A 20,267-nucleotide genomic window follows, 5' to 3' on the forward strand; every position below is an offset into this window, starting at 1 on the left:
CAGATGCTTTTTCAGCATCTGTTTAGATTAGTCTTGGAGAATGTGTGGTGTTTTTTTGTTTGTTTTATCAATTCTGTCAAATTTGGTAAATAATCTTTTGGGATATACAAGATGTCTTTCCTCTGCTATCCAAGAAGACATGCTTTTGATTCTTGGATTTAAATAACATATAGTTATTCAATTTAAATAGTTTAAATCGGGAAGGAAAGAACTTCCCAGTGTTTTTCACTTTTCCTCTTGTGTATTGCAGTCTCCTGGACTGACTAAAATACATTACTGCTCATACCTCAGTTGGTCACTTGGTTATCCTCAGCACAATGCGATTGTTTCCCACTGCTGAGCACTAGGATGTCATGGAAAATTAGGCAGAAATAGTCTATATTAGACTATCCTCTGAGGACATAATAAGTATTAAGAAAATCTGTGATTTTTTGTTTACAATTTTTGGATTACTGGCACTTTCTCACAAATGAGGCAGATATGATTTTGTTAAACTTGCACATGCTGTGAATTCAGCCCCAGGTTCCTCTCTGCTGAGCAAAGCCTACAAGGTCATGAACTCTGGATATGAAATTGAGTGCCCATGAATTCCTGCCAAATTCACATGCTGTGCTGAACATAGATTAACTTAATAGAAATAGTAATCATCATTAGAATTCTCATTAATATTTCTTTTCTTTGAGATTTTCTGATAAAATGTAGTAAATTATTGGAAAAGTTTTATTTTGTAGCAAGCAAATCTTTAAACCTTTAATTGCTTGATTGTTTTGTTCTGTTTAGTTCTTTTGTTGGCTTGAAAATAGTCTGAAATCTTGCATGAAGTAATTATTCTCTCCAGTTAATTACTTCTAAATATGTAGGAAAACTAGTAGGTTCTCTTTTTGTGAATTTGTTTATTCATCTATAAAATGTTTCACTTTGGTTCACTTTCTGGTTTCAGGTATGCATTGCTTCTAAAATGTGTGTTGCCTTTGACTTATTACCTGCTAGAAGGCTGTTTTTACCAATTGTATTTCAAAGATGGTAATCCTGAAAAGTAGTCACATTTAGTATATCATAGGAAGCTATATAAGAATAAGTCTCACTTTGCTATAGTTCGGTATTTTAATCTAACATATAATGGAAAGCCTGTGATGGTCTTTCTCAGATCAGGGAGAAGAGAGATGTCCCCATGAAGAAGGGCAGGAGGATTTGTGTTTTCCCATTTTCCCAAAACCTTATGGGAAGAAACTGGCATTTTATTTTTTTATTTAGTTACTGAATTCAAATGCTTTGTTCAAAGTTGTAGAGTGAAAAATGAGAAAAGTGAGGGTTTCAGATATTTTCTTCTATGTATTAGAGATCAGTCTTGTGTGAACATTCCACTTCTGTTACTTTGGCAAAATAGATTTGTTCTGTAAAATGAAGATTTAAATATTGTTCATTATTAAATAGCTTCATGAATAGCAACAAAGTACTAATTCTGTTTTGTTTCTCATTGAAGAGATAAAGATTGAGATATGTTCTTTGCAGAAGCATCTCCTAATGAATATACTTTTAAATCAAATTACCTACTCAATAATAGAACTGCAGATGTTTTCAGAAGACTCCGAAGGTGCCGGCTGTTACCTTTTTGTGTGATTGAATTAATAAAAGCTTTGCTTTTAATGTGTAAAATGTTTTGGACTGGAGAAGTATACCAGATCTGGAAGATACTTCCCTTGAAGACTTGCTAAAAATGGTCCAGAGACATGAAATCTTGACTTGTAATTTAGTGAATGGAACCTATTTATGTGTTACAAATTTTATTAAATTCCTCCTTCAGATGGCATGTTTTATAAAACATGTGCTTCTCTTGTAGGTTCCTTCAGAGAAATTGGAATCCTTTGCATCCATGTTGAGATGCTCTCCTTTAATTCAACTGGGACCTGCCAAAGATAAAGTGGTCATTGGTCAAATATTCCATACTGTGGATGATGATCTTTATATAGATTTTGGTGGCAAGTTTCCCTGTGTGTGCAAAAGACCGGAATTAGATGGAAAGTAAGTAATGCTGTTATGGTAAGCGATTAAAATATGTGAAGGAGAAACTGAAATGGTTAGATAATTGGACTCAGTCTTTTGGAGTGAGCTCTATAAATTGTATGGTTTAAACTATGGAAGTTAAAATATCATGCTGAATGAATGTATTATGACACACAGATCTGCTTAGCTCAGAAGTCATATCAAATGCAAATTCCTTTTCAGGTTTACATTACTGATACCTACATTATGGCAACTTACAAAGGCCAAAGCAAGTTACTTTTGTTTAAAGTGTGATTTGTTTGCAAAACACTAGTTATGGGTCTAAAGTCATTTGCTGATATTTTGTTTTGTATTAATTTGAATATGCATGTTCTCAGAATTTTTCTTCCCCTTTGAAATGCATATTGGCTGCAAATTAATAATGAGTAGTTGGACTGAATAATTTTGTTACAGAATTTGACATTGTGTTCATGTATGATTTATTTTTTGTTGCTGTTTGATTCAACGCAGCTAATTTATATTTTTCCTTCTTAAGAATAACTATGTCTTTGTAACTTTAGATTAAGTGTTAAACTGTTAGTTATAATACTGCTTCAATTACAGATAAGAAAATCCTCTGAGCTTAAGAAGCTGTTAGCTCTAAAAGAAATGTGAGCTTTTTATGGTGAAGGTAGTAAATCTAATCCATCTCTTCTGTAAAATGGACTTAATATTCCTTTTTGGGAAGAGAAGCCTCTCCTCTTTGTGATTTTCAGGAAGAGAGCATTACAAATGTGAACAGAATGCAGACTGATTCGTTATTGTTTTCTTGAGTCTGCAGAGGCAAGCTTTGTGCCCAGCCTCGTTCATAACTTGGACAGATCCTGGAGTTTTCATGAGGAAGGATATCCAAAAACACATGGTTATGAGAAGGAAGAGTAGCACAGACCCAGCTCTCAAGAGCAGCTAAGGAGATTGAGGAATAGTGTTAGATCCACAGAAGTACTCGTGTCTATCCAGTGGATATTTTAAGTGTTGATATAGCAGTTAGATTTTTAAATGTCTCTAATGATTTGGTCAAGTTTCTTTTTTCCTTCAGCACTAAACTGAAGCTGAGCTTTTGAGATACAGATGAATACTAGAGGCTGATTGTAGAAGGAGAGCTCCAAATGGGTACAAGGACAGCATCCTAGAAGCAAACTCTTTGCAGCAACTACAATGGAGAGGGAGCTCTGCTTTTTAGTTTTGATTTTTCCTGAAGGGATACCTCTGTCTCATGTCTCATTTACACTTGTGCAGTAGGTTTCACCTTCTGGCCAGTAGTTATTTTGACACTGAAGAGGAGAAATTATCATCTTAGTTGTTAAAATGACCATTATTGAAATATTTGGAGGTTTTGTGAATGTGTAACTCTAATCCCTTCTGAATTGTAAGCCTTCTGGGGCAGGAACTATCTTAAGCTAAAATATGTACGTGAGATGACAGACCGGGGAGTTTGCATTTTATTTGTATTAATATTGTACTAATAAATAAGTGGTGTTATTGCACTGTTCTGAACTAGAACTGTTGTGCTGGGGAATGTAATAGTAAAAGAAGTAAAAGATAAGCAAGGAAAAAATTCTGGTGGAAATCACTTTTATAAGCTTTCTAAATTCTCTAACACCTTCTGATTATGTGTTATTTAAAGATACTGTGCACAGTATATTTATAGGATTAATAAGATACTATGTTTCCCTTTAAATGTGGCTTTAAACTGGTGTTTGATTCATAACAATAACACTTTGCTTTCCCATACAGTTAATCTGTATGAACAATAAAAAAATTCTGGTCTATTTAATTTGTCTTCAGGATGCTTTAACATTTAGTTCTTAATATGTTGGCAAAATACCATTTTACTGATTCCTATCCTTTAAATATTTTATTCCATCTTTTTTCCCCCTTTTTTCCTTGAGAGAGGAAGAATACCTGTGTTAGTCTGTAACATCATCACTGTGTCTAAAACATTAAATATAAACCCTGTGATAAAGAATTCTACAATAGTTTATTTTTAAAAAGCTTTATTAGAAATAATGACATTTCCGCACAAGTTTGGGATAATATTTTATCAGAGCATTTGTATACTTAAGCTTTCTTAAATATCAGGGTTGACCATTTCTATAGGATGGCTATACCTTTCACAGCACACATTTCTGACAGGTTTATCTTTCAAAGCAAATGTGATTGATAGCTATAAAGTAGATAATATGTTGTGCATGACAGAAGATGTACAGACATTGTTCTTCTGACATAAGGTAATTTTTGGTTTAGGCTACAGACTGAGCAAAAACAAAAGGTGTGGTGCTCTGAGCATCCTCAAGAGAGTCCTCAAGTCTTGCCAGCTTGACTTCAGTGGGAGGTCTGGACATACAGTACTACTGCAGTGACTTGTTTTATAAAGCACAGGAAAAGAGAATTCAGTGAAGATGTGGAAAAAAATTGTTTTATAAAATGAATTATATCAATTGTATGTATGATTTTAAGATTCTTGACTTTGTGTTTTGGTAATTGTGTTCTATTTGAGTCATATCATATTTATTAGTGTATTCCTGAAAAACTAAACACCAGGAAGAAGCCTGAAGTCGTTGCTTAAAGTAGATCATGATATGAAAGGAAATATATTGGTTTTAATCATTCAGCTGTCATATAATTTACATTGGAAGAGGTATCTTGAGGTCTCAGGTCAGCCGTCCTCTGAGAAGGGTTTGAACTTCAAAGTTAGGTGATGTTCCTTAGGGCCTCATCCAGTCAAGTTGTGAAAATCTCCAAGGACTCACTGGACAACCTGTTCCAGTGCTTAATCGCTCAAGATGAAGATTTTTTTTCTTTATGCCTAGTTAGAATTTATCATCTTGCAACATGTGACTGTTGCTACTTCTCCTTTCACTGTGCAGCTCCAAGAAGAGTCTATAGCTCAGYCTGGGTCCACCTTTTTGTGGTAGAAGACTGCATTTAGTTTCCCTCCATCTCCTTGCCATCCATCTGTTCTCCAGGTTTAACAAACCCAGTTCTCCAGCCTCTACCTATGCTCCAGCTCAATCTTAGTCCTCAGCTGGACTTACTCCTGTATGCCTTTCTAGTACTGGGGAGCCAAAATTGGGCACAGTACTTCAGATATTGTCTTGAAGTGCTGAGTGGAGGGGATCAGCCTTCCCTCAGTGTACTAGCTATGCTATTATTAATTCAGCCCAGTGTGTGGTTAGCTYTCATTGCTGTAAGGGTGCATTGCTGACTTATGTGCAACTTGCTGTGCCCTGATTCCTTCTAGCCAGTCAGTTCCCAGCTTTTATGAGGTTATTCAGTCCCAGCTGAAGGACTTCACAGTAGTTGTTGTTGTTGGATTTCATGAGGTTTCTGTTGGCCTATTTCTCCAACTTGTCAAAATCCTTCTGACTGGCAGTCCTGCCCTCCAGTGTATTGACTACTTTCATGATCTGCCTACCTGCTGAGGGTGCATTCCATCATCTCATCTGGATTGTTGGGGAAGATGTTCAACACCACTGGCCCCAGTTTCACACCCTGAGAACACAGCTGGTAGCTTGGTGCCAACTGTACTTAGAACTGCTGACTATTACCCATTAAGCCCAACAGCCCAGTCAGTTTTTTTTTTTTAACCTATCTTGTAGTCAGCCTGTACTGTCGATATCTGCCCAGTCTGATTTACCAGCTTACTACAGGAGTTGATGTTTAAAGTGCTCAAAAAGTGCCATCTACTGCTCTTCTCATCCATAGAGCCATTGATCTCAACTGAGAAGACAATCAGGTTGTTCAGACATGTTGTGACCTCAGTAAATCTGTGCTGGCTGTTCCCAGTAAAATTAATATTCCTGGCCATGGCTTCCAGTAGAATTTGTACCACAGACTTCTTGGGAACTGAGGTTAGACTGATAGATTACTGTAGTTTCTATGGATCCTCCTTCATACTATTACTGAGATGGATGTAGTATTTGCTTTCTTCTAGTCTTTGGGGGAACTTCCCCCAATTCCCTGAATTCCCTCTGATGAAAGCAGCCAGCTCCCTCAGCACCCTCAGATGGATTCCATCCAGTTCCATGGACTTATTTAAATAGTAACTTGATCCTCCTTTATTGTGAGTAGTACTTTTTTCCTCCAAACTTTGCCATTAGATACAAAGAGCTGAGAAGTCTGAGAGCAGATCTTAGCAAAATGAAGAAAGCATTGAGCATCTCAGGTTTTCCCCGAGTCTTTTGTTCCTGTCACATTTGTTTGGCATTGGGTTAATGTTTTTCTAGTCTTTCTTTTGCTGCTGATGTAGTTGTAGAAACCCTTCTTGTTGCTCTTTGCATCCCTTGCCAAGTTCAAGTCCAGGTGAGCTTTGCCTTTCCCAACTCCATCCTTTCATGCCTGAGAAATGTTTCTGTATTCATCTCAGTCCGTCACCATTCATTTCCTTTTTGCAATTGAGGAGCCTAAAGTTCCCTGTTCAGCTAAGCTAGCCTTCTGCCAGGCCTGTTTGAATTTCTACACATGGGGAAGGACTGTTCTTGAGCTTTGAGGAGTTTGTTCTTACGGATCAATCTGTGCACCTTTTGCCCATCAGGACAGCTTCTTGAATACCCTGAATGAACCAAAGTCTACTGTCCTCAAGTCCAGGTCTCCATTCTGATACTTGTCTTTCTGACTTTCCTTAAGAGCTTAAACTCTACTGTTTTGTGGTCACTGCAGCCATGGCTCCCATTGGCTATCATGTTCCCAACCGGTTTGTTCTTGTTTGTGAGTAATGTGTCCAGGAGAGCACCTACCTAGTCAGCCTGTCCAGCACCTGTGGCTCTTTGAGCAGTTGTCAGGATGTTTGAAGTCCCCTGTGAGAATCAAGGCCTATGATCATGAGACTTCTGATTGTCTGAAGGAGGCTTCATCCACTTCCTCTTCCTGATCTGACAGTCTGTGACAGACATCCACCATGACAGTGTCTTTGTTGGTCTCCCCTCTGATTCTCACCCATAACTCTCAACTGTCTCTTTGCACTTTTCATAGCAAAGCTACATTCATTTATGCCCCTTCCTTGCATAGAGTGCAACCTCCTTTATCTTGTCTCATGTTTGCTTGCTTGCTTTGTCCCATGTTTGGGGAGCAGGCCATTTCTTGCATTGTCTTTAAGTTCCTAACAGTGGTTCATTTACCTTGTGARTGCTGAGCCCAGCACTTGCTGTTTCCTCCTGTGCTGTTAGCATCTCATTTTGTTGTCTTGCTCTGCGGTACTTGGGTGACAAAATGAAGTGTGGGAAAGAAATGTATTTCAATGGAATTCATTCTCTCTAATAAGACTTGTAGGCAGAGAAGTGTTTGGTCTGCCTGTGCTCCTCTTTTCACTTCTCTGCTCTCATCAGTCTCATGATACTGTATTTCTTTCTTTGGGTGCTCATTACAGTGTTATTGTGGGAAATGAGACCCAACCAAGCTATTGTCGGAACTGTTTAAGGCCTTGTAGCAGATGTTTCAGAATGAGTAAGTTGCCCCTTGAACACCTTGAAGGTAAACACGGGACTGAGAGGATCCATGCCAATAATTCTTTGGCTGTTTATTCTGATGATAAAAATAAGTAGATTTAAATAARGTTCTCTTATGTTTTTTTCCCCTCTTTTGGGTGGCAGTGGAGAGAGGGAAATAAATGGTGTCAACATTTTTAATGAAATAAAATTTGGAACTAAAGGTGGTTCACAAAATGATACAGGCATCATTTACAACATTGAGGAAGTTGTGGTGGTGGTGATACTTTCTCTAATTCTGATAGATTTACAGTATTCATCTGGGATGTAGGAGACCGATTCAAATCTCCTTTCCTCTCAAAGACCAGGAGCTTGAATTTGTCTCTGACTTCTCAATTGTTTAAAAGCCCTGTGGACCTAATACTTAAGTATTTCTATTGGAAAATTTTTAAATCAGTCTTGCTGCCTTTTTCCAGTTCATTTTACCTGTTTCTGATTGGGCTGGAATTTCTAAAATTTTATCTGGATTTACCAAAAAATGCTGCTGCAGTCTTTTGTTATTTGTTGTTAGATTGTAGCTTGTCATGAGGTGCTCTCATAATAGCATATAGTTGAACCAGTCCATTGCTAAGTGAATTTTAAGTGTCATGTTTGCAAAGTAACTTTGGAATCCAAAATCAGAAACATGCAGCTAGTTTAGACAGCAGTTATCAATAGTATTTAGATAGTACTGGGTTTGGATTTCACTGCTTATTTAAAAAGTAGTGGGAAAGATGTGCCTTCGCTTGTACAATTGCTTTAGTCTGCTTAACTGGTAAAGACAGTGGTTCACTGATTTACGAAGTAAAGTTTGCCTTATCAAAACAAATACAATCTTCTCATATAATGGTCTCTTAGTAAGTGTGAAGGCTTAGTGTCTTTGGCTGCTCATACATCTTTAACTGAGATGCACAGACTTCTGTTTGGAAGACAGTAATAGTTTTGGATAACCAAAATAAAGATGAAAACAGTACCGCAGTATCTTCTCCCAAAACACAAAAGTAACTCAGTAGCGTTTGCAGTGTGTGTTTAGATCTGTACCTTACGGTGGTGAACGTAATAAGGATTTGTTTCTATTATTTTGGTTAATCCACTTGCTGACTAAAGTGACTTTATACTCATCTATTACTTGCACAGTATCAGTAGAACTGTTTACTGTTTGCAAACTATTTATCATTTGTGCCAAGGAGAAGAAAGGACGTTTTAACTTACGGATAACAGATGATTTCTTGAAGGCCTTCAGTTCAGGGCAAAAGAATCAAATTTGATCTTCAAACATGGAAACTCATGATGCCAGGTCAGTCTTGAGAGCATAGCTGTCCTAGTTACCTGTATTTTAATGCTGATGTTTGGTTTTAACTGTGATACCTTTTCAGGTATTTAGCAACTCCACCAAAATGTTATTTTAGAGACTTTAATGAGGGAAAAACAAAAACCCTCTCTTGTCAATTAAGTAAGGAGGCAACTTTGTAAGGATGTGTGCCTTCCTTGGTCACTTGACTTTGTTCTGGAGTTCTCACCAGAATTAARCAACTATTCTGTTTGATACTATAATACAGTTCGCTTTTTCTCATGTAATGTGTAAGTATCAACAGCAGGTTGTGGTTTGGGATTTATTTAGTATGACACAAGTATTTATTATCCATATGATTGCAGGGTCATTTTTAATATGTGAAAATAAACCATAATTATTAAAAACATATTTCTTGATGCATTCATTTTAATGCTGTATTAAATCTGTTTCATGCCAACAATGTATAGCAAATTTGTAAATCACCCAGCATCTACAGGAATGGAAGAAAGGGTCTCTAGAAAAATATGGGTAAAATAATTTTTCAAATATTGAAGAGGAAAAAAGTGGTATTTATGTTTTTTTTTTCTTTTCACATGTTGAGAAAATAAAACTTTAAAGAAGAAACTGTCTGTCTGAGAGCTCCAAAAGAGCAATACTTTAATCCATGGCGAAAGGTGCTGTTATAACCTGTTTCTGCCATTATCGGATGGAATTCTTAAGAATCAGAAAGTGTGGGAAGGGGGTGTGCTGACACTGCCTGTTGCTTGGTCTGCACCTGTATGATTAATGACCAATTCCCAGTAAAAGTGCAATGGCTTTCAGCAATTTTCTGAAATGTAGGATTGTAGGACCAGCTTCCAAAGAGGATTAAACTGCACCTTCCCATGCCAGTGTAATGAAGCTTTATTTTCAAAGACTGCTGTAACCCTGCAGCAACTCCAGTATTATCAGGTTATAGGATCAGAAAGACACTTCCTTTATGTTTGAGTGTGCAGCTGGTGCAGGGATTTCCAGTATATCCTGTGGCAATTTTACTTGACACCTTTTATACAGCTCATATTTGCCAAACTTAAATAGTAGAGAGGGGAGAAATCATATGATGCTAGTTGTGATTTAGAACATGACAGCTTAATGAGCACCATAAAACATTACCTAATGTTTTTTCTGTAAATTGTATCAAAATATTTATGCTGTTTGAATGGTTGCCAGGGTGAATTTTATTTGGGAAACATTTTAAATTCTTGKTTTTTTTCCTATTTTAAGAATATTTTATAGATAAGGGAGAAGTGGAATTCAAATAAAAGCATCTTTTTAGACTATGTAATGTAAATGAGTCTGGCTGTTTTCTAGTAGACTCATTTCATTAAGTCTGTCTTTTTTTTTAATAGTGGTAGGTGAAACTTCAAAAGATTTGTAAGATTAAAAAAAAAATTCAAAAAACAGATGTATGTGGAGAAAGATACTCTGCATGGGAGAGAGGATTTCGGTAAGACAACATTTGGTTTAGTTCCAGTTTGGGACTGTGTATTCAACAAAGTTACCGTGCATTAAGCTAGAGGGTGAATGTGGAGTTAACTACTCCATTATGCTTCTGCATGAGTATGCGTCTTTAACAATTAGTGTGTCTTTCAACTAGAATGAACTACCTCACACAAAGCATAGAGTAAGTTACCTTTGTGTGGCCAAGATGTTTGCACAGGGAAAGTTGTCTGTATGTGGTAAATTCTATGGAAAGGTCTAGAGAGACAGTGATAAAGACATAACCTTTCTAACGCTTTACTTGAAAATTAAGTAAAGACCAGACAACTGGCAGGAGCCAGCTTTTTTTTTATAGCTAATGGTGTTCTGTCAATGTTTGTAGGTACTCCTGTTGACTGAACTTCATTAATCTATTTAATGCTTTGTGTCTTTTCTTTTGTTAGTGGCTTTTCTTAGTAAAATTATTTCAATTTTTTTTTTTTTTTTTTGCTTGATCAATGGTAGCTGCTTGATTCATCAGTTACCTTAGAAAAAGAAGACATCATCCATTTAGGCCAGAGAAGTGAAAAAAATTTTAAGTATAATTTGCTTTTACTATAAATGGTTGTTTTAACTCTTATAGTATCATGCATATAAAGAGGTACAGAACACTTCACAGTTTTTACTAGCTGGAGCTGTAAAGTAAATTCTGTCTTTCCTGCCAGTTAAACAGGAGGAGGAGAGCATATGGCAAGTTTTGCAGCTGAGCAGGATCTTTTTGGTGGTGCGTGACAGACTAGTAAATATACTTATCACTGTTCCTGTGCCCCAGGTATAGGTAGAGAGATCATCAGACTTCACCAATTAATTAACTCTAGTGCCATTCATAACCCATGCAAACTGAGTAATTTATGCTACTGGAAAGTAGCATAAAGTAATATATATAGAAGTATCCCATAGAAACCTACTGTTATTAACAGGCAGTCGGAGAAGTGGGAAAATAATTTTCTCCTATGCTTCCAGTCATTCGTTCATACAGTACGCGTGGATCACTTTATTCATTGTAAAGTGCAGATTACAGTTACTTTTAAACTTAAACTTGCACCTTATTTTAAAGTTCACAGCAATATTAGGCAGAAGTTTGCCACTGTGGCTGCCTGTCCATCACACATCTGTTGTCTTCATTGTTGCCTCTGCTTTGGCAAGACCTCTGGGCATGATGCCAGCCTGCTGGGTCCCCGTTTTCTTTTTGATCCTGAAGATTTCATTCTTTTCTAGTACATTCTGCTTCAAATCTTTGTTTGTTTGTTTTGTTCCTACAAAAAACTGCTGTAACTGCACACCATAACGTGTGACCCTATTGTCCTTTCTGTTACTCTCTCTATTCACCTATTTTTTCATTACCTCCTCTTGTGTATCTGGTATGTCTTTTAGTTGTCCATCTTTTATCCTGTGTTCCAGCTTCTCCAAAGCAAAACCTGTAAAATGTGACTAGGATAAAAGCAAAGAACAGCATATCCAAGCTTATTAGAGCAAGATATAATTGGTTCAACCTGCAAGTCCACATATTGAACTTTGACACTTGAATGTAGCCTAACTTCTGACCATTCATGTTTAGCTTTGGTTCCAGTTTTTCATGGAAAGTTCTAAGAATCAGTGGGTTTGAACTCTGCTATTTTGGAGGAGGAGGTGGGCAAACAACAGCAAAGAAAGGGCCAGCCTGTGGTACTTCCTGGCTTTCCCAGATGTTTCCCAAATAATTTATTGGAAATTATTTGAATTTATTTTAAGATTTTAGTTTTATGGGATTTCTAGACATTTGGTGGAATCTGCCATATATACCCAATAGATAAGCATCTGCACTTCTAGAAATCCCAGACTAGCAGCAGTTAGGACAGAGCTATTCCAAATGCAAAGAATGGTGTTGAACTTGTGTGTATTGGGCTGGTATTGTGCGCTTAACAGGCGCATACCCAGTAAAGCCTCTTCAAAGAACTGAATCCACAAGGTATGTGTAGAATGGATGTATGTGACTACTTGCATACTTTTTGGAGGGGAACACATGGGCGGAAACACACAATTCCTAACACTAGTGAAGTGAAGCATACGGTGCTCTGTGTTCATACAAGGCGGCATATTTACTACCTACAACCATATCAGTAACTGTCTCTAGGTGGGGGGAAAAAAAAAAACAAGCACAAAAACCTAGTTGCTTCAGAGGAGAGTGAGCATTAATACATTCTATCTTAAAATCATGGAATAATATAGGTTAGAGGGAACCTCTGGAGATCACCTAGTCCAACACCCCATTCAGAGCAGGTTTGACTAGATCAGATTGCTGAAGGACACAACCAGTTGAGCTCTGAATATCTGAGAATGGAGATTCCACATCTCTCTGGGAAACCTGTTCCAGTGTTTGACAACCCTTACCATGATTTTTTTTCCCCCCTTATATCTAATCTGAATTATTTTTGTTACAAGTTATGTCTGTTGCTTTTCACCCCATCATTGTGGACTGCTGGATACATACAGAGTCTCTGTCTGTCTTCCCTGTACCTTCACATTAGGTAGTTGGAGGCAAGAATAAATTCCCTTAGCCTTCCCTTCTTAAGACTGAACAAAACCAGATCTCTTAGTATGTCCTTGTATGTTGTGTATTCCAGCCCTCTGACTATCTTGGTGGCTCTCTGCTGAACTAATTTCAGAGCCTAGAACTGGACACAACTACAGATGTGGTCTCACAGGTGCTGAATAAAAGGACATAATTACTTACTAGTCTCCCGACTGCACTCTTGCTACTGCAGCCCAGGATGCAGTTAACTAGAACGCAGTTAGCATTCCTTGCCTCAAGGCCGTACTAATCACACATGTTCAACTCGTTGTCCAGGCAGACCCCCAGGTCCTTCCCTGCAAAGCTGTTTTCTATTCAGTCAGTGCCCAACCTGTACCAGTGGATGGGGTTGTTTATCCCAAGCGCATGGCTTTGTCTTTGTCTTTGCTGAACTTCATGAGGTTTGTGTTGGACCATTTCTCCAACCTGTTAAAGTCCCTCTGAATAGCATCCCTGCTCTCCTGCCAGCTCCCTGGTCAGATGTCATCTTCAAATTTGCTAACAGAGCACCCCATTACATCATCCACGTTATTAATAAAGATGTTAAACAGTATTGGCCCTAGTATCAGTCCCCAAAGGACATCACTTGTGACTAGCTATCTGTTGGACTTTTTACTCCTTATTACAGCTCTTTGAGCCTGTGATCCTGCCAGGTTTCCACTCATCTTTTGTCTGCTTATGCAGTCAATGTTTATGTAATTTAACCATCAGAATACTATGGAAGACTGTCAAAAGCCTAGCTAAAGTCAAGGTAAACACTCTCCACTGCTTTCCTTTTGTCCGCAGAGCCAGTCATCCTGTTATGCAAAGCTGTTAAGTTGATCAGGTATGATTTGCTGTTGATAAATCTATGGCTGTCCCCAGTCACCTTTTCCTTCATGTGCTTGGAAATGGTTTTCTGGAGAATTTGCTCCATAATCTTCCAAGGGATTGAAGTTAAACTGACAGATCTGTAGTTCCCTGGATCCACTCTTGCCCTTCTCACAGGTGGGTGTGAGGTTTGCTTTTTTCCAGTCATGAGAAACCTCCCCCAGTCATAATGATCTTTCAGGTAGAGAGCAGCTTTACAGTGACACTAACCAGCTCCACTGAATGCCTTGCATCTGGTCCCATGGACTTGTCTGTGTCTAACTGGGCATGCATAGTGATGTATCGTGTTCTACTTTAAAATATCGATATTATAGTAACTTACCTCTTTTCTGCCTGGGAGATAAGAACAGTATGAAAGAAGGAAGGAGGGAGGTGGGCGGTACACCAGGCCTTTGCAATAGGAGAAAATAGAGCTTCAGCATGAAAGCAAAGGAGAACTTGATAGTCATCACAAGTGGATGATCACAAAGGTGCCCTGTAAATAGGTGGATGGAGGGAGAGAGGATAAAAGCATACTGGTTTGGGGGCAGGGTGGAAGAGAAGAGGAAGGGTATGTGTCTGGAGCTGGGGAAGGCTATAATGAAACCCTTATGTAGACAGATATGAAGATGACAGAGAGAGGCTTGCTCCAGAGGGAGAGGAAGGCAGAGAGCCCCACATGGGTCAGGTGAAACGTGGAAGATGAGGGCTTTCCCAGGGGAGCCAGGCCCCAATAGAGAAACCTGACACCCCCCCCTGCCATACCAAAAGTGCTTGGTTTCTTCACTGCCATAGGAGTTGTGAGCAGCGGCTTCACACCTAACCTGGAGTCTGTAACTAACTGAGCAAAGTCTCCCTTAGTAGCAGTATGGGCCATTGATAGGATGTAGATGTAGTGACAGTGGAGAGGCTTAATAATATTTTTCTTTAAGTACTTTTATTTTCCATATTCTGTACAGCTGTTGACTGGAAATCACGCTGTTTTGGCAGCCTGGCACATCTTACGGCTTTCATGTTAAACTTTAGTTTTGATGGAACTATTCCTGCTAAAAACAGTAATTAATGTGATAGATAAAGGAAATATTTCTTGCTGCAGTAATAYTGACTTTTGTTTTGCTTGTTTGTTTTACAGTAGTCTATTTCCTTTTTGCTATCTGTTGCCAGCAAAATAACATCTATATGTAATATGCAATTCTTGAAGGGAAAAGAAGGAAATTGCTAACAAACAGTGTAAGAGTGATTTTTTTGCAAATACAATTTTCAGTCTCTTATGGATGCAGAGAAAACAGGTCACTGACAGGGACTGAAAACCTGTAGAAATAATGTCTTTTGTTATTAAAGCATATTGAAAGTAGTTTGTTTTTAACACTGAGATATTTCAAATTTTCATCAGGAAATGACCTWGCATAATTATGGTTACTTATTAACGTAAATTTTAGTTTGCACTTGAAAATCTTGTACTGATTATTGCCATAGTTTTTCTCTGTCTGAAACTGAATTCATGATGGTATCTGAGAGGAAAATAATCTAGAAAAAGTAGCTTGCACATGGTATGTATGTGCATGGAGGAGTTTTTCATTAGTTTGAGTTAGTGGCATCTTAAATATGGCAGAAGAAAGAAAAAAGCCTTTAAAGGAGGGCAGCAATAAAAAATTGGACTTAATCTCTGTTGCAGTAGTTGCCACTAATAATGCTTCTGCTCTGATACAATGAACACCTTACTGAGTCAGTGTACAGAATTGCATTTGATTTCCATGGTGTAGTTCTTGCATAGAAAAGGCTCAAGGACTGCTGAAAAGTATTTTTAACTACCGCTTTTGGTAAGTGAGAAAAATGAAAATAATGACTATACTAACATCATTTCCTCATTCAATTTGTGTTTTCAGATTATTGCTGATAATAGTTCATCAGCATAAAAATTGTGTTTTCTTCCTTTGCGCCTTCCCYCCTGGTAACTTCTGCTGTAGCTTTTGTTCTCAGTAGCTAGCTTGTTTTCCTCACAAGTCTTCCTAATAGTAACTATGCTGTAGAAAAAACTTTTAAAATAAGATGCAGAAAATATGGAACCAGTCTCTTTGGTGGAATAAAATACCTTCTTCCTCCATCTTTTGCTGCCATTGTCTTGTTCATGTGCTCCATTGTTGCTGTTTGTACTGATACTTGAACCCTTTCCAGCCTTGTTGTCTGTTTTTTTTCCCCAATACTGATCTCTAATATGTATTTCTAATATTTAATTATATTTATAATTATACTTTTATATTATTATATCTATTTAATATTATACAAGTTTTATACAATTATTATACAATTATACAAACATACAGTTGCATAGCTTACAGAAATACATATTAACATCATCTTACATAATTATCATGAAAACTTAACTGGCCATGCACACAAAATTTGCTCTATTCCTTTGCCATCATGAACTATATATATATATTTTTAAGTATTTCTTAACTATCGAAAAAAATTGGTGATGTAGGTAAACAACCTAAGTAAGTTTGTGATTTCTTTGTGGGTATAACTTCAAATGATTTAAGTCCATCAGTGCCACATTGCTGACTTCCGCATTTGTGATGTCAAATAGCCATACCAAATGGAAGCAATCTTGGTACTTCCCCACTTCTCCCTTGCCCTCCTCATGCTCCGAGGCCCATCAGGTCAGAACTTACATAATGGAGGGTAAAATTCCTCTGCAATTTGAAGGATGAACTTAGACCATCTCTATTCTGAATTGTTGAGTAATTATGACCTGGTCAAGTGTGCTGCAATATAAAACAAAACACACACGCACTTTCCTGAATGTCTTCCAATTTGTATCCTTTGTGGCAAACATAATCAGACAGTTGGTGTCCACACTGTGAAAAACAGTCTTTCTTGGTGACTAAAATTACAAGAATGTCATGTTGAAATTTTCTGAAGACCAAGGTGGTTGGCACTAATCATCAGCAAACATGGTTTTTGGCACTCTGGTCACCCCTTGGTCGCAAACTTTGCTCTAATCCCAGGGAGAAGTGGTAAGCAGAATTGATCTTTTTGCCCTATTCCCACATGCCAACACTGCAACTTTAAAAGGAAGCATTATTGTTTATGCTAAAGACAGCTAAACTCAAGGAGGTAGCGTGAGCTCTCTTTTTTTACAAAGCTTCTATATAGTGCAATTTGCCATTGCTCCTAGCCCAAACAATGCATGCGGTGCCACTGTGTCTGCTGTYAAACAATTTCAGCTTTTCTTTTTAACAACATGTACGCAGACTAGCCATATGATTGCAAACTTAATCTGTGCGCTTCAGCAAATAACCTCTAACTTTATTTATAGCAGCATGCATTTTTGAAATTATAGCATTTTTATTCCCTATAGACATAGCTTATTATTTGCTTGGTTACTTTACAATTGTGACTGTTTTTGCCACCCACTGTATTTCGTTCTTCAGTGGTTATTTTCAACCACAAATTGGGGTGTTGTTTTTTTGTATTTCTGTAATACAAAAAGACTGTATTTCCAGAGTTCGTGGAGCCCAAAGTCTGTAAACATTTTTTGGGCGATATTGTAAATTTTGTATCATAGATACTTTAGTTAATGTAATAGCATGGGACAGGTATTGGTTATCAGAAGTACAGTTCATCCATACTAATGATACCCACTGCGCTTCATGCAGTATAGAGTGTACCTTACAGACCTAGGATTTCTGACACACTAGTGCATGCTAGCCTGCAAATCACTTTTTTTTTAAGCATTGTTTTCACTTCTGTCATTAGTTTAAAGTAGCAGAGAGCTATGAGATTTGGTGGATTTTGAAAGAAACTAGTAACATTTTTCACCAATGAAAGCTTTGTGCCAGCTCTGTCCTCCCAGGGCATTGTGATATATGGGAGATGGAATATGCTGTATAAAAAGAGTCTTGGGAGAACAAAGCAGTCCATAGGTGGCCTGGGGCTTTTTTGGCAGTGTCTAAGTCTGTAAATACTCGTTAAGCCACACTTTTTCTCATATGTGGACGTGCACACACACACGATAGAAAATAAAGCTTGGGAAACTTATTACTGCGTTGAAGGCTTGAGTGTTTTCTGTAGAAGATGAGGTAGGTTAACTCTCTTTTTTGCCCTACTTCAGGTGCTGGATGTCAAGAACTGTAGGAAATAGAATTATAAACTCATGATTTGGCAGAAGAATTAAAATTTTCTAATATTCTGTTTTGAAATTTATGAGAATATATGACTTAAATCTCTTATGCAGTCTATGTGGAAATTCATTTTTTTCCCAGCTTTGAGAAAGCCTTGCAGTTTCCTTGCAAGGAGAAGCTCTCTTACTGAAATATTTTAGTGAAGTATAATTAATTACCTCAATAGCTAGATAATGTTCTAGGAATTTCAGCCATTCCAGATGCGGAAGATAATGATTTTAGTAAAAAACCTAACCCTCCCCAACATGTTTCAGTGGCTAGTGACTCCTGGCTGATAGCTGATGAAGTAGTAACATGCCAGGTGTAGAGCTAATTGAAAATAGACATCTTTCTTTTACTTTCTAGGAGCACAGACTTGACTAAACCCCAGAGCAGAGCAAGGCACAGATGTTTCTGACTTAGATTATGATCTGTTTGACCAATTCCTGTAGCATAGCTAAGTGCTAGATGAAAAGACAATCCAGGTTACTGAAGCTATATAACTGCTTTATTAGATTGGGCGTAACTGTGCACTAAACCCTCTTCTTAGCATAATGAATTAGTTCAGCTGCAGTGCTGCACTGATGGGGCCTTTGATTCCAGTTTGGGAGCTAGCTTGGCCTGTGCTAGCTTATGGTCTCTGCATTGCAATCCATTGAGAGGTGTAGACTTGCCCAGAGACAGAAGCTATTTAGTTTCTAGGTTGAGAAATTGAATTAATTACAGTTAGGACTAAATGTGAATTACATGTCTTCATATGATATAGATCTTATTCAGGAAAACTAGTGCTATCATATAACACTAAACCATGGAGTAGTAATTATTCATCCCTTTGGAATAGTTTCAGTAAGATGGTCTAAGAAGGGAATTAACTCAGCTAGCGGAACATTCTGCAGACAGTATGTCGACCTCAAGTTGTTCAGAAATCATGAGTCAAGCGTCTCACAAATCATGATGCTTTTAAACCAATCATGGTATGAAAAAGCTTTTTTTTTAAATATCTTCTTGGGTTCATTAGTGTTTGGGTTCACGTCACAATTTTTTCTTACTCTGCAGTCTTGTAATTTTTAATTAAACCAACAATTTTTAAAAGGCAATTGAGTTTCTTGGATAATAGCATAACTGAAAGAATCAAGACTTTAAGACAGACATCAAACATAAAATTGTGATAAAATGTTAATATTAGCAAAGTTAGAGATGTTCAGCAGACTCACGTCACTGATTTTGTTCTTCTTAGTCTGCTTTATAATATTAAGATTAGTCCAGTTGGAGGCCACTTACTAGTGGTGTACTGGGTCCAGTACTGTTTAATGTCTTCATTAATGACCTAGACGATGGAACAGAATGAACCCTCAGCAAGTTTGCTGATGATACAACACTGGAAGGAGCTGTTGGTAGACCACATGGTTGCACTGCCATTCAGAGGGACCTGGGAAGTTGCAGAAATGGGTTGAAAGGAATCTCATGAAGTTCAGCAAAGGGAAATGCAACGTCCTGCCCTTGGGGAAGAATAACCCCATGTACCAGTAGAAGCTGGGAGCCAATTGACTAAAGAGCAGCTTTGCAGAAAAGGCCCTGGAGGTCCTGGTGGACAACAAGCTGAACATGGGCGAGCAATGTGCCCTTGCAGCAAAGAAGGCCAGTGGCATCCTGGGCTGCATTAGGAGGAGCGTTGCAACAGGTTGAGGAAGGTGATCCTTCTCCTCTACTCAGTACTGGTGAGGCCACATCTGGTGTGCTGGGTCCAGTTCTGGGCTCCCCAGTATTAGAAAGTCATGGGCATACTGGGGGATGAATACACTGGAGCAAGTCCAGCAAAGGGCGATCAAAATCATTAAGGGATTGGAGCATCTGACATAACAAAGAGAGGCTGAGAACAGGATCCATTAGCCTTGAGAAGAGAAAGCTCAGGGGATCTTATCAATGGGTATAAATACCTGATGGGAGGGAGTAAAGACGACAGAGCCAGACTCTTCTTAGTGTGTCCAGAGACAGGATGAGAAGCAACAGGCTAAAACTGAAAAACATGAAATTCCATTTAAATATAAGAAAAATGTTTTTACTGGACGTGTGACTGAACACTGGAACAGGTTGCCCAGAGAGGTGGTGGAGTCTTCATCCTTAGAGATATTCAAAACCTGACTGGGCATGGCCCTGGGCAGCCTGCTCTTGCTAATCCTGCTTGGGTTGGACTAGACAGTCTCTAAAAGTGCCTCCCAACCTCAACTATTCTGTAACTCTAAGATAATAACTTGGTAGAAGATTTGTCTGCCTGACCAAAAGTGGTGGTCACTGATGATTTAGTCATGCATTTGTATTTGCAGTCAACTGTCTGTACAGAGGGATGTTCCATCAAAGAGAGTAGTGGGCATTGACTACCC

General features: G+C 38.0%; 1 protein-coding gene across 1 annotated transcript in view; it reads left to right on the forward strand.

The window, feature by feature from the left end:
- MRPS28 (mitochondrial ribosomal protein S28) overlaps positions 1-20,267 on the forward strand; it is a 92,410-nt gene that overhangs the window by 18,007 nt on the left and 54,136 nt on the right. Inside the window, exon 2 of the mRNA XM_026082528.1 lies at positions 1,841-2,022. Within this exon, the coding sequence (XP_025938313.1) occupies positions 1,841-2,022 (182 nt within the window). The remainder of the gene's footprint in view (positions 1-1,840; positions 2,023-20,267) is intronic.

This window comes from Apteryx rowi, unplaced genomic scaffold (genome assembly GCF_003343035.1).
Source record: "Apteryx rowi isolate R43461 unplaced genomic scaffold, aptRow1 scaffold_58, whole genome shotgun sequence".
NCBI classification, from domain to species: Eukaryota; Metazoa; Chordata; class Aves; order Apterygiformes; family Apterygidae; genus Apteryx; species Apteryx rowi.